We start from the raw sequence: 15,058 nt of genomic DNA, 5'->3' as shown, positions 1-15,058 counted from the left end.
AGCAAAATGTCGGTGCAGGCTGATCCACAATGTTTAACATTTAGCAGGGTGTGATTACCGAAAATGACACGTGTGACGTACTGCTTTTCACTATCCCCTTAAAACGAAGAGGAATAAAGTGGGCATCCCATGAGCCCTTATAAACACATGCCTAAATTAAAAGTGCCGCAATGTATGTGGATGTGTGGTCATCTGCCGGGTCAATGAAAACGATGAGTATTTCTATGACATTTACATGTGGGTTGATTCACAATGTGAAATGCATCTTTTTTTTTTGTTTTTCCTTTTGAAACGAATAAATGAAGTCTATTATCGCTTTCTTAGATCTCGTTTGGAATTAGGATTGGAGCTACTTCTTGTTTGAAAACTAGCTTTATGCTTAGAACTATGTTTTAATTCCAACTATTATCAATTTTTTTATTACAAATGTAATGCCAAATGATATAATATTTGCAACCAACTTTTTGTTGTAATTCTCATGTTTACTTAATTTTGACTTAAATATAACATGTTTGGTTGGGGGATGGTTAGCATGGTTGGTTGGGAGAATGAAATAGCCATTCTTCCTTATTTTTAATCATTCTTTTTAACACTTTATTTGGTTGGAAGGAATGACCATTGGCCAAAGAGATGAGGAAATAGCTAATGTCAAGGTCTGAGGGAATAGCTAATGCCAAGGTCTCTGATATTGGCTATTCCAAGAGGCAAGGAACAGAGTAAAAATATTAATGGACAAAAATGTCTTTCACTAATTTGAAGAATTATCATACTATATAATTTATATTTTATTTATTTTTTACAATTTCTTTCTCTCTTTACCAACTACCTCTCTCCTTCTCTCACTAAATTAAAATAAATTTAAAGTAAAAAGGTTTAAGTTTTAATTATACATTACAAAAGTTGATATTTTAAACTTTAAAATTAATTTAAAATTTTAATTATAAAATTTTTTATATTTTAATATTTAAAAATACAGAATAAAATAATAAAATTAATGTTTTAATTATAAATATTTTAATTTAAAAATTAAACATTACAATAAATAATATTTTTGTCATTTATAACTTATTTTTTAATTATTCCTAAAACTATTCCTACCAACCAAATATTAGAATAATTCATAATAGTAATTTTTGTTCTATTCTATTCTAATGAATGAAATTATATAATACTTATTCATTTTTTATTTTATTCTTACGGAATGATTATTCCATTCCTATTTTATTCCTTCCTACAAATCAAACACACTCTTAGTGTTATTAATTATTTAAAACTTTTTATGTATTTTTTGACTCAATCATTATATGTGTACAATTAGATTCACTTAAATAAAATTCAAAACTAATAATGAGGAAGCAGCTTGAATATTGGTGATTTTTTCAAAGTAGGGCTTATTTAATTTTTATATATCTGAACGGTTTGGTTTTTGGTGTATTTGAAAAGAGCAGAAGAGAATTGAACATTAAATCTTAATTAATGCTCTCAAGGAAGGATAATAACAATTAGGTCAAGTAGCCTAAGTCGCTTCTGGCCAAACGAATTTGCAACACTTGCACACAACACTCTATGTTGACTTTAATTCTGATCTTTTTTATATATTGAAAACGGAAGATTTGCATTTAACTCTTTGAATAAGGAAAAACATATACTCACCATTGAATCAAGTATTGAGATGTTTTAATTTTGAAATTAAACACAATTTTGTTGTCAATATCAAATGTTGAGATGTTCCATTTAAACTTATAGCTAAATGGAGTGGTGTTGCGTAATTTATACCCACCATTAAAGTCAATTTTTGGTATTAATAACAATAAATGTTGGTTGTGACAATTTTAAGTTATTGTTAAGTTCACTAATAATTGATCATGTACCAAATCAAAAGTTATTATCAAAATATGCCCACCCATAGTCAACCACTAATTAATCAACATATTTGTGATGATTGTGTCTAAAGAAATATAATTAACATTTGATGGTAATCACTTTTCTGATTACTTTAGCCTAATGGCCAGACCTACTCACCTTTACCTTTTGTCTCTTTTGAGGGTGGTGAAGACTTAATCCTATTCTTCACCTGCCTAATAATTACCCCTCAACTCAACAAATCTCATCAAAATTTTCATACATAGCTATTGGTGGCACAACTTTCTTTTGTTAAGTACCAAATTAATTATTCATAACAATGAGGTGAATCACCCAATCTCCATATGGCAAATTATAGTTTTTGTTTTCTTGTATTCATAACAATGCTCCATATGGCATATTGTAGTTCCATCTTGGGGAGGTAGTTTTCCCACAAATCAAAGTATAATAATTAGTCTTATAGGCCTTGGAAAGAATTGTTTTACATTTTTAGGAGGGACAGAAGGTATTTTGCAAGGAACAAGGGTAATTTCACTCAAACTTAGCTAATGCCAATGGATTTTTTTTTTCTTATCTTTATAGATGCCAATCAAAGGAAAGGGAATAAGACTTTAGAATAAGGCTATGAATACATATAAGACATAACGCTTCTATCCGTAGGATTTCAGTATTTTTAACTATCAATTGAAGGTATTTTAGTTTTTTTACAAGATAAAATTTACAATTTAACTCTTTATAAGAATGGAAATTATTCACATATTACTAATTGAGAAAACAAAAATCATAATGCATCATGTGAGAAAAGTTAAAATTACAATGTGTGTAAACGAAGTTTACCCGTAAAAATATTATATATAGATATCAAAATCAAATCAAAAAGCAATTTAGAGAAGGTATTGTGTTATCGACCAATTGTTTAATAGTTGATCAAATAGTTGAATCATATGTTTATTTTTTATTGAAATATGTTTATATAATATGTAATTATATATTTAAATTAAAATATTTTAAAGATGGCTTGATGGTTATAAAGGCCGATGTCTTCCTTGTTATCAAAATTTAAATCCTATTAATGAAATTTCAATAACTTTAATTAAATATAAGTTTTTTTTAAGATGAATGAAATCGTCTCAAAACCGGTTTAAACATATGAAAAGTACCGATTTAATCCAAAACAAAAACCATAAGTTTGACCAAATTTGATCCGATCTTTTGCTTATTCGGTCCAATATAAAAACTGGACAGACCATGATAGGTTAGTATAATAAGTTTGATCATCGGCCCAGTCCGATTTTAGTAACTATATTCTTACATTTTCTTTTCTATTTTTTGGTGAAAATGGAACTCAATATTAACATTGGCAACATTTCCTTCTTCATTTGGTCCGTACATGCTGTTTTGGGTATTTACGAATTTATTTTATTAAAAAAAATATGTTATTGTTTCAAAATGACGTAATCTGTAAAATTATGTATGGTGTTAAATTTTCGATCATATAAGATCACTTAATAGAAGCCTTTCTCTTCCTTTCATTTATTTTTTGTATAATTTTGCTTATTGTGTTTTCTAGAATTTGTCAATTTCGTTCAATAAAATAATTATTAGCTAAAAAACTGTTCTATGATATTGAGATTTCTTTTATATATGCATATCTATAGAAAAAATATATAATTTGAATATCATAATACGTTTTACTTAATATTTAATATAAATTATTATATTATATACTAATAGGCATGTGATGGAGTTTAAAAACTCAATGCTTAACGTATATAAGATAAATTTTTCATATTTAATTGTTTGAAGCTCTTAAATAAAGAAACAAAAAAAAAAAAAGGCCTTGAAGAAAATTGTGGCCATTGGGATTGGCCTATTGCAGTAATAAACGGGCTAAGCAACGAGGTTCCTTGTTAAATATAGCGCAAACGTAACTGTCAAAGAAAGCAAACACAGAAAAAAAGAAAAAAAGAAGCTGAAATTCCCAGCCACAAAGAGTGCAAAACCAAACAAAAAAAGATAAGAAATATGAGCATCGGGGTAGGAAAAACCGTGTGTGTAACTGGAGCCTCTGGTTACATTGCGTCATGCCTTGTTAAGCTTCTTCTCCTCCGTGGTTACACTGTCAAAGCCTCTGTTCGTGACCCAAGTCAGTTTTTGTTTTTTTTTTTTTCATTCTTTTTTTCTTGTTTCCATGATCCTTGCATCGTCATCGTCTGTTCGTGTCTTTCTGGGGTTTGCATCTATTTTTGTTCTTTTTTCCATTTTATTTTGTTAGTAACTGATTTGCTTTGTTCTATTTAGTTTGCTATGTTTTTATCGTCTTTCTTGGTTTTTTCTTTTTTTTTTTTTTTTGTGATTTGGACTTGTGCATGCAAAACAAGAAAATACCCATTTTTTCTATGCTCTGATTGCATCTTTTAATGAGGGTAGGATTGTTGGAGACAGTACATTAGATACTCAGGTTTCTACTAGATTTGAGGTGATTGAAATTTCATGTTATTTCTTATCATGAACATACGAGTCTAATATTTTCATTTTTAATACATTTCTCTGGTGCTGAAAGTTTTAGAATTTTCTCCATTAGAAAGATGGAAATGTGAGATGCTGGAAAGGCATAAAGTGAAAGGAAGAATTGTTCTTTTTTTTTTTTTTTTTTTGGCTAGGTAGTATGTTGGAAAGAATATTGAAAATGTTCTTTTCATCCATTGCTTGATAGAATTGGAAGGCTAAAGAAAGAGAATGAAAATTACATTATTTTACCATCATATATACCATTTTCAAACAGAGATATAATGACAATTTCTGAAAGAAAGTAGCATTGTAAATTTGTAACATTTACATAATGCACCTCCCCTTCTTTTTTTTTTTTTTTTTCCTAATTTGAGGGATTGATTTTATTAGTGTCGATAGAAAATTGTAATCACCACTATTTTCTTTCCTCTCACTTTTCTATCCTAACAACTATGATGAAAGATCATTTCTCTTTCCTTTTTCTTCCACCTAGCCCTTTCCATCTTCCAACTATTCTCCCCTACCAAGCAAAGCCTAATAAAAAAAATTTATATTTCAAACTAAGTTTAGAATTTAGAGAGATTATAATGCCATTAATTTGCAACTATTCAGCCATTTACTATTTAGAAGGAGATAAGCTCTTGTTTTTGGCATTGCAGTGTTATAGTAGGTGCATAATGATGGAGTAATTTTCTCTATTTTGTCCTTATAAGTGTTACCTAGCTGTTTCCCAAACTATTTCATAATTGTATTTAGTTATTGTTTCTCAATAGATGAGCCAAGAAAGACACAACACTTACTTGCACTTGAAGGTGCTGAGGACAGGCTGAAGTTGTTTAAAGCAACCCTATTGGAAGAAGGTTCCTATGATGCTGTTGTTGAAGGTTGTGAAGGCGTTTTTCACACAGCTTCTCCCTTTTATCATGATGTCACAGATCCACAGGTTGGTCTTGATTTCTTCATCTAGATAACCCCTGTGTTTTGGATGTATATAATATTTTATATTCAAAAACTACACAGTGATGGTCATAATTTTTGTTAAGTATTGTTTCATAAAAAAAGAAAAACAAAAATCCTCAAATTGCATGCTATTTTTGTATAACATCATCCATTTACTAAGCTGTTCATTATACACATTCTAGGTTTTTTAGTTTCAAATGTTAACAAAATGAAGTTGGATAATGCTAAGAGATTTATCAATCATATATGAGCTCTTATCAGTTCTTCAGTTTTATTCTTGAGGCTCACATTTGTGGGGAATGAACACCACTACCTAGCAGTCAATTTCTTTTCTTTGAACAGTTCAGATCCTTTTTGTTTTGGATATTTTAAGTGTTTTTATACCATTTTGATAATGATAATGACAAATTCTATTATTGATGAGGTTTTTGTATGTTAAGTAGCGAAACAAATTCATTAGAAGAGCATTTGACAGATTAAAGTTCTTATAAAATTGTTTTTTTTTATTAGTAGTCAGGATCTGAATCATAGATACTTAGTGAAAAAGAAGAACCATAGTTGGTGCTTTTGCATTGCTTATAACTAGAGAAGTATGCTAACATGTTTCTCATTCAGTCATTAGCCTTTGGATAGTAGATGAGTAATTGGAGGGAAACATTCTCCATACTTCTAAAGGTTAAGAGGTATTTGATATAAGATTTATGATGTACAATCATACATACTAGCCGAACCATGGTGGTCAGTGATGAGTGGTCACCTCCTCCAAGTATTTCAGTTTGTAATGTTGTAATATGAGTGTAGTCATTTGTTTTTTGAACACTAGTCTAGCCACCTGTTTTTTCTTATTTTGAGCTGTAACTTTGATATCTCTACATGATTAATAAGGTTTTAATTCTTCCTTTCTCATTTCAGGCAGAATTACTTGATCCTGCTGTGAAGGGCACCCTAAATGTTCTGAACTCATGTGCTAAGACCTCCTCCGTCAAACGAGTGGTCTTAACATCTTCTATGGCTGCGGTCGCATACAATGGAAAACCTCGAACTCCAGATGTTGTGGTTGATGAAACTTGGTTTACTGATCCAGATTACTGTAAGGGCTTAAAGGTGTGTATGTTTGCTATCATATCTGATGGCCTATCAGTGTTGTGTTTTATATGGAACTTCAACCTGTTATACAATAATTATCGAAAACTAAACAACAAAAAAGAAGATTGTATGTGGAGATTCAATTAAATGAAAGTATTTTAGCGCAAATATCATTGTTCATTATTGTGAAATTGTTAGGCCTACAAACACCCATAGTTTAGTTGTTTGAACAAATAAGGATAAGATCATCGCAAATGCAGATAACGCTCACAGTTTATTTTTATTGTTATGGTCATAGTTACAGTTGGATGGAGGGAACAATGTTACCAACCAATATCTTGATGCTTTAAAGTCCTGAGACGAAATTTATTCTCAGTTGTTTTCTGACTATTTTATCAGTGCTTGATGATAGTTCCAGTTTGTATCAAATGTGAACTTGAGCTAGCTGATCGACTCTGAAGCCTATCAATGCTTGTTTTGTTAACGCAGAATGGGTGCCAATCCCATAATTTCTATAAATTTCTAGTCATAGATGTTTGAATTTGAAATGATAAATTGGTCCAGCCTGCCAATCTAATCCTCTGAGTTATCATTCTGGTCTCCGAGCATCTGGAGATTAGGATATAAATTGCAAGAGACATATTCTCTCATAGGAACTGCTGTAGTTTTGAGGAATTGTAGCTTGGCTGGATTGTGAGTGGAAACTTTGACCCTTTTTCACTTAGTACAGACCACTTCTCTGTTAGAAGTTGGTTCTGTTTATCACCATATTCCATATTTTAGGATTCAGCCTGCAGACATTGCTCTAACAAGTTGTGAAAATTCTTCTGAACATATTTTATCATTTTGTGCAGCATGATGGGAGAAAGGCTTACTTATGTTCCCACTTTTATGTGCACATGCTATATAGGCTCTCTATGCATTTTCTTTACTCATTAAGTTTTTTGCTTCAATGCATCATCTTGCAAGCTAAGTTTAAGATTTCATCTTGCTAGTTGTTGTCATGCTATAATTTGCTTTCAATTTCTATGCTTGTGCACTATGCAATTTGTTCATGCTACAACCCTGATATTTAGTGCATCACTATGGATTTTTTCAGTTTATATTATATGTATAAGGGGATATTTATGCTGAAGTATACTCTTTTTAATTAATTAAATTTTTTATTCAGCTTTGGTATGTAGTCTCAAAAACCATGGCTGAGGATGCTGCCTGGAAATTTGCAAAAGAGAAGGGCATTGACATGGTTGCCATAAATCCTGCAATGGTGATCGGTCCTCTTTTACAGCCAACACTTAACACAAGTGCTGCAGCAGTTTTAAGCTTAATCAAAGGTAAATTTTGCCAGCGTACCATGTGCATTCTCAATTTAAACATTGCCATTTGCATCATATTTGGTGGTAAATAGTCTCTACCCCAGTGATTGAGAAAGTATAAAAATTACAATGACAGCTCTCTTTGATGATCTTCGGAAGATACACGTGTCAGCCTGTCTCTTTATAGGAATAATTGCTACCTTCCGTACCATTGCTGCTTCTTTTTGCTGGTCTTTCCTGTTGCCTTCTCTGTAAATGCCTTGATTTACTGAGGGGAAATGAAAAAGTCAAAAATAAGGAAATCCTAGTGCTACTGCTATATACAAATCAAGATATCTTTTAAGCATCTGCCTTTGTTGTTTCTCTGGAAAATACTTAATTAAAGGGCCCTTTTTAACTCCTCATGCCTGAAATTCCTGTATAAGTAAGGCCGTAGTATCCCAGAAACAAAAATGAGAATATCTTTCATCCAGTAACTTTTGTTATTATAATCATTTTAACTTCTAATCTTTTAATATGGTTATTGCTTGTTTCAACATAATTGCTACTCTTGCATGCCTTCTGAAAAGAATAGACAATGCTAGAGTGATTTTCCTTTTCTTTGTAGTTTATTTTTTGAAAATACTTGGAGGATTTAAGGCAATTAAGATTGACATATTTGTGAGAACAGGGAAGTTCATAGTTAGAGATTCTAGCTGGACGGTATTTAAATGCAATCAAAACAGATCTTAGAGATTATAGCTAGCTGGAGTGTCACATGAATAGAACATTGAAGGTATTCATTTCTGGTTTTTGTACAACACATTAATAAGTTTTCAGCAGCTTGTGGCCCATTATTGAGTGAAAGATGGCTCTGCCTCAATCTACTTGCTAATTTTATATGTTGCTTTATATATGTGATAAAGAAAAAGGGAAATTTTGGGGGGGTAGAAGCTGGTTTCTCATTTCTATAAGAGAACAATCAAGCTTTGGAGTCCTTGAGTGAAAGGCAACATGTGGGGAGCAATCATTTTCTTCTCGGTGACATCTGTGAAAGGCAACTCATCGCATTACTGGTTTGCAAAAATTTTAGTTGTGGACAAACGATGCATTAATTTTTAAGGATTTTGTTCAGCTAAATTACACCTGTTAGAATTATTTTTCTCTATTTCATCCTCTGGTTTTTCTGCAGGAGCACAGACTTTTCCCAATGCAACATTTGGTTGGGTTAATGTTAAAGATGTTGCAAATGCGCATATCCAGGCATTTGAGATTCCGTCAGCTAGTGGAAGATATTGTTTAGTCGAGAGAGTTGCACATTACTCAGAAATTGTGAAGGTCTTACAAGAGCTGTATCCTTCTTTCCAACTCCCGGAAAAGTAAGTTTTTGACTTGTAAATTTTAAAGCATACTACATCACTACCATCGGATGACTAGTTTGCTTTGTGCTTTTCTGTCTATATGGAGTCAATTTGTTACTTCCCTTTGTTTTAAGCCAAAAGGTTATCATGTTACACCATCTTTTATTATATGCTTCTGCATGCATTTCTTTGCCTATATCACTACCATTGTTACAGTATAGTTTAAGGGGTGTGACTTTAAAACCCGATTGTACTTTAACTAATCAAATCCAGTCATAGGAAGAAAATATGTCACAGGTCATTGTTGCATGCTGTATATACTTAAAGAGTGTCCTTTTCATAAATATTGGCAGATGTGCAGATGACAAGCCTTACGTGCCAACATATCAGGTGTCAAAGGAAAAAGCAAAATGTTTGGGTATAGACTTTATTCCTTTGGATGTGAGCCTAAAGGAAACAGTTGAAAGCTTGAAGGAAAAGGGCTTTGTCAATTTTTAAAGTCCTCCAGGTGATGAATAAAAGGTGGCGTTAGCAAGCTGTCGCTTGGCTGTTTCTGGTTTTGGAACTTATGGCCTCTTATTTTCTATTTGTCATTTTACTTGAGAGTGGAGATGTTTTGACTCAAATTCATTCCCCATCTCAAAATATGTTTTTGGTTCAGTGTTAATGCATATATCTTTGCTCCAAAAAACACAGCCAAAAGTTGGAATCTCTTTCCAAATTAAAATAATAAATGTCAATTTTCTTCATTACTTTATTAATAATGTTATAATCCAATCCAAGTTTAACTTAATTAGCTGTTGTTAATCTTTTTAGAAGGATTTTAAAAGCGTCCAGGTCTAACCTCCAATTCTCGCGCTTTCTTTTATGTGCCAAAAAGTTCTCGTAATGAACAGAAATCAAGAAAAGCTTTTTTTTTTTTTTTAAAAAAAAGGAAAGAACATATATAAATACGGATATAAAATTCTAATAACTTAGTGATATTTGCATTGGCAGAATTGTAATTTAATAAACCATATGGATTTCTTTTCCGAGGTCAAGTAGGCCTTTACCATTCTAAAAACTATGAAATCATTTTTGTTTTTTTTTTTGTACAACAAAAACGATGACCAATAAGAGAATGATGAAACAACTTAAATATTTCAAATGTGAAAATTATTGTACTTAAATATATATAAAATTAACATATTCATATATTTTACTAAAGTATGTATTTTCAATTTTTTTCAAAAAAGATACAAAATGAGTATTCTAGAGTACTTTTTTTAACTCATTAAATAGTGTATTGGTGCTATATAACAGACACTTGTTATTCATATTTGGTGCACACTTGTTATTTATAATTGGTAAACACTTGTTATTTATGTATGAAAAGGGATAATGACACATATTTGAACCACAAAACATTTAAAAAGTATAAAAGGAGTACAAGGTGTCGCCACTGAATAAACAATCCTTTCTTGTTCACACAATTTTTTTTTAACGAATTTTTTTTTAAGTTTTATAACTATGAAGATAAATTAATTTTATTGACACACATATATAATATAATAACAAAAAAACTTATAAAAACTATTGTGCTATATCCACCATAAAACCCCAATCTTGAAAAGGATTTTATATGTATCAATTATGACCAAAAAAAGTAAACACTTACGTATTTATATTGTAATCTTGAAAAGAATTTTATATGTATCAATTATGACTAGAAAAAGTAAATACCTACGTATTTATGCGATCCTTCCACAAAACACATCACAACTCCTTCTAGAGTCCATATCGCAAAATTAGAGAATCTTGTTGAAAGCCTTATTCAAGCTTCACAGCTTCATCCTAAATTTCTGCTTCAATGTCTATAAGACTGCCTTCCTATCAACTATTATTTCGGAGGTGGATGATAAACTATTATTTCGGAGGTGGATGATATTAATTAAGTGAAATAGTGAAATTCATTTTATTTTTTGGAAAGTAATTTCATTCATTTTATTCATAATATATCAAATATGTTTGAAATCGGAAGAGAAGAGGATTATATAGCTCAATAAAATGGGAAAGAAGAAAATTATATATATATATATATATATATATATATATATATATATATATATATAACTAATTTGAATTATGCTTTTTTTTAAAGAATTATCTAAATAAGTTAAGTTGATAATAACAATAAATTTTAAATTTTAAAAAATAAAATTCTTAAATTAACTATAAAGATATTTAAAGAAAAAGATAGATTGAGATATATATTTTGTGGGAAGTGATAGGCTTTTAAGATAAGGGAAAAAAAATCTCAATTAAGATTATGATTTAAGATTTTAAATTTAATAAAAAATAAAAAGTTTTGATTTTAAATCTTTTTAGTACGATAATGATATGATTTGATATGCTTTGAAAATCTTTTAAAACAAACAAAGATATTTCATTTTGAAATAATTAAACAAACTCTTATTTGTTAATCATTTATATGTTTGATTCTACTTAGAATTCTCCATCCAATTAACTTCTCATTGAAAGAAATTTTCCAACCTCTTGTCTTTTGAAGAAGAGTCCTCATTTATTAGCAGAGTACTGACTATGGAAACTGATGAGAAACCCAAGCCGACACTTCAATCTCTAGTTAGAAAACAACTGCGGCCCCTCAATGAATCCTCCAGTGATGCTTCTACAGTCGAGGTGCTAAAGAAAGAGGACTCAATCAAAGACAGTGAGGAGAATGGTGATGGCGGTGGTGATGAATACCTTGATTCATTTCCTCCAGGGTATCGATTCTGTCCTCTTGATGAAGAGCTTGTTCTTCATTACTTGAAGAAAAAAGTCAAGAATGAGCGCTTGCCTCACAACAGGATCGTGGAAGTTAACTTGTACCACCATAATCCTGAGACCCTTGCAGGTATTGTGAAATTAAATTTTTTTATTCATTTTTTTATTCTCTGGTCTTAATGAGGAATTTTGTTGGTTTAATAGAAAAATATAAGCAATATGGAGAAAAGGAATGGTACTTTTTCACTCCTAGAGACAAGAAATATCGAAACGGAACACGGCCTAATCGTGCTGCTGGTGATGGATATTGGAAGGCTACGGGTGCTGACAGGCAAGTCATATATAAAGGTCATACCGTTGGATTTAGAAAGGCATTGGTCTTTTACAAAGGAAAACCTCCAAAAGGTGACAAGACTAATTGGATCATGCATGAATATAGAGTCAATGATCCACCTCCATGCAAAAGGGTTTACAATGAAATGAGGGTAAATTTTTAAAAAAATTTTAATGGTAATTTGGGTTTTACTTATTTGATAGCTTACTGATTAATAAGCTTTATTTTATTTATTGCAGCTGGATGATTGGGTTTTATGTAGGATTTACAAAAAAGTTGATAAATCAATTAGTAGAACACGATCCAAAGAAGAAAATCAATCTCCATTGATTGACAATGAAGATACAAACGAGTTAATGAACATGGATTTTGATTATAATGGCGGTGTTGATTCGATGGATTATTCCAGTTTTTTGCATCAATCTCTCTCTGATGGATCTTACAACAATCTTCAGCCTGTAAGCGATCAGTTTCCAACATTGACACTCAGTTATGGGGCTCACTCAAAGATTGTTGATTCGCAATCTCTTAGGTCTCTTTCAATGAAATACCCCATCGACAAAGGAGGTCAAGATGACATTTGGAGTGTTGTCAATCTTGATTTTGCTTCACAGTTAGAGCTTTATGGTGTTAGTTGTGTTGAACCATTGATAAATTTAGATAATAATTTTTCAGTTGATGCTTCAAATTATTCTTCAGCCAATTCAAAAACCGATGGCACAGGTTGATTGATGTTTATATTTCACATTACAAAAATTGTTAGCTTAGGATTTAGTGAATTAGCTAACATAGAAGCTCCATTTTAGGTGTAGGCGAGGCAAGTTTGAAGGCTTCTGGTGAGTTTGAACGTATTTGGTATTATATATTATTGTTTCAGGTAACGTAATTTTAATGCATTTATGTTCTTTATCTTTATTTGAATAGTAATATTCATTTTTGTCAAGCTTTTCTTTTACATATTATATCATATTTATCATTATTGTTACATTATAGTTTTTAAAAGTATGTTGAAATTAACTATTATAAGGTCGATTATTAAATATGTTGTGCTCACAAATTAATTATACACATATAACCTTTTTTTATTTCTTATGACTTTTTAAATTTTTTTATTATTATTTAAATTTTTTAATATCTGCTTATTCTTATCCACATTTGATTTACGTAATATTTTGTAAAAGAAATTTCTAATTTTTCTTTTACTTTTTCATTATCTGAAATATTTAAATTTAGTGTATTTTTTTAGTGCATATAATTTTATCCAGCTTACCCTACCCTCATTCCCACATCGTAATTTATACTCTTTATCTCATTTTATTTGCCCCTTATTTATTTTTATGGTCAAATGAATTCAATTTTGATCCTTTTTTTTCAAAACATTATATAAAATTGCTTATTTACTTTTGTGGTTAAATAAATTCAATTTTGATGTTATTTTTCAAAACATTATATAAAATTAAAATCTCAAAAAGTATGTTTAAAAATTTGAAATTCAAAACTTACAAATTTTATTTTAAAAAATTTTATAAATTTATAATTTTATTAAAATAATGGTCAAAGTTGAATTTGTTTAACTAAAAAATGTTACTGGAAGTTTTAAAAATAATATGCGAAGAATTTAATTAATATATGCACGAAAGAATAGGAAGAAGTTTTGAGTTTTTGTCTTTCAATAAAATTATGTTTTCAAAAGGTTAATAGAAAAGTTCTATATCATATTGAATATAATATAAAACTTTTGAATTCTTGTCTTTCAAGAAAATTATGGTTTCCAAATGTCAAAGTTTAGTAAGAAATTTATGAAAAAGTTCTATATTATATTGTATATAACATAAAACTTTATATATGAGGATTTTATTTCCTTGAGAATATAACTGAAAGAAATTCTTATTGGTCTGCTCAAACTTCAATTTAAACAAAAATAGAATGTTTTGATTAACTTCATTTATTCAAAAAATTACAAATATAAATTAAAATGTTTAATTAAATATAAATTGTTCGTGAAAATAATAAGAGAAATTAATTACATTATCTAAATATTAATTTAATTTAATTTTAGGTGTAGACCTAGATCCAATTAGGAGTTTATTCTGAACGTATTTGGTCTTATATATTATTGTTTCATGTAACTTAATTTGAATCCATCTATGTGTATGCTTATCTTTATTTGAATATAAATATTCACCTTTGCTATGCTTTTCTTTTACATATTATTTCCGACTGGAGACACCCTTCTTAATAAATAAAATAAAATAAAATAAATACATTAAACCAAAATTAAAAAAAAAAAAGCTGGAAGCACGCTTGGCCTCCATTGTCAACAAAATACAGAGCATTGAATGCTCCTCAGGCAGTTGAGATTTGGAGTTATTTCCGGTGGATTTGTTTTTGACTTGAAGGTAACCCAGAATTCAGCTGAGAAGAGCATGATTGCCTTGGACAATTGGGTTCTATAAGAACCTTAAAACTCTGGTTCAAAGGGGATCTTGGAAGGACAAGAAACAACTCAAAAAACCCAATCTTTTCAAAACCAAAAAACCAGAGAAAATAAGTAACAAAATAAAGAGAAATCCCTAGTTTTCTAGCAAACCTCTACCTAGCCACAAGAGAAAAATAAAAAAAAAATAAAAAAATAAGAAAAAAAATAAAAAAATATGCCATTGAAAAATGAGTGAAGCAAGGTTTTTTTTAATTTGGTTTTTTTTTTTTGGAGGGTAAACATTGATTTTAGGGAGGGATTTTTGGCTTGGGTGGCCGGCAAATCAAAGGAGGGAGAGGTCTTTTTTTTGGGACAACCGGCGACAAAAAAGGGGAGGCTCGATTTTGGGTTGTGCGTCGTCGGTTTAAAGGAGAAAGAGAGAGAGAGTTGTGCGACGTCGGTC

The 15,058-nt window shown here is 30.2% G+C and overlaps 2 protein-coding genes across 3 annotated transcripts; both read left to right on the top strand.

Moving 5' to 3' along the window:
- The first annotated feature begins 3,789 nt into the window (after positions 1-3,789).
- On the top strand, positions 3,790-9,825 carry LOC18589867 (NAD(P)-binding Rossmann-fold superfamily protein). Of its 2 annotated transcripts, none has more exons than XM_088809847.1 (6): positions 3,790-4,009; positions 5,148-5,317; positions 6,247-6,438; positions 7,592-7,754; positions 8,908-9,094; positions 9,467-9,825. In XM_088809847.1, exons 1-6 carry the CDS (start codon positions 3,889-3,891, stop codon positions 9,498-9,500), a joined length of 867 nt encoding a protein of 288 aa, XP_088665973.1. In that variant the 5' UTR covers positions 3,790-3,888; the 3' UTR covers positions 9,501-9,825. The 2 variants fall into 2 exon arrangements, with proteins under 2 accessions (XP_088665973.1, XP_007015091.3); XM_007015029.3 differs by having other exon boundaries at positions 3,799-4,009; positions 9,430-9,825.
- Positions 9,826-11,656: 1,831 nt separating this feature from the next.
- Positions 11,657-12,904, top strand: LOC18589866 (protein ATAF2-like). The gene is made up of 3 exons (XM_018126885.2): positions 11,657-11,972; positions 12,047-12,327; positions 12,416-12,904. Exons 1-3 carry the CDS (start codon positions 11,657-11,659, stop codon positions 12,902-12,904), a joined length of 1,086 nt encoding a protein of 361 aa, XP_017982374.2.
- Positions 12,905-15,058: the final 2,154 nt, after the last annotated feature.

This window comes from Theobroma cacao, chromosome 9, assembly GCF_053813885.1.
Source record: "Theobroma cacao isolate CCN51 chromosome 9, ASM5381388v1, whole genome shotgun sequence".
NCBI lineage: Eukaryota > Viridiplantae > Streptophyta > Magnoliopsida > Malvales > Malvaceae > Theobroma > Theobroma cacao.
The sequence above is the reverse complement of the archived record's forward strand: the minus strand, read 5'-3'. Positions and strand labels throughout refer to the sequence as shown.

Excerpts from the sequence above, each read along its gene's own strand:
- LOC18589867 (XM_007015029.3), top strand. The coding sequence starts at position 3,889 with ATGAGCATCGGGGTAGGAAAAACCGTGTGTGTAACTGGAGCCTCTGGT. Across the intron at positions 4,010-5,147 it reads AGCCTCTGTTCGTGACCCAA|ATGAGCCAAGAAAGACACAA; the intron begins GTCAGTTTTTGT and ends GTTTCTCAATAG. Across the intron at positions 6,439-7,591 it reads ATTACTGTAAGGGCTTAAAG|CTTTGGTATGTAGTCTCAAA; the intron begins GTGTGTATGTTT and ends TTTTTTATTCAG.
- LOC18589866 (XM_018126885.2), top strand. The coding sequence starts at position 11,657 with ATGGAAACTGATGAGAAACCCAAGCCGACACTTCAATCTCTAGTTAGA. Across the intron at positions 11,973-12,046 it reads TAATCCTGAGACCCTTGCAG|AAAAATATAAGCAATATGGA; the intron begins GTATTGTGAAAT and ends TTGGTTTAATAG. Across the intron at positions 12,328-12,415 it reads GGGTTTACAATGAAATGAGG|CTGGATGATTGGGTTTTATG; the intron begins GTAAATTTTTAA and ends TATTTATTGCAG.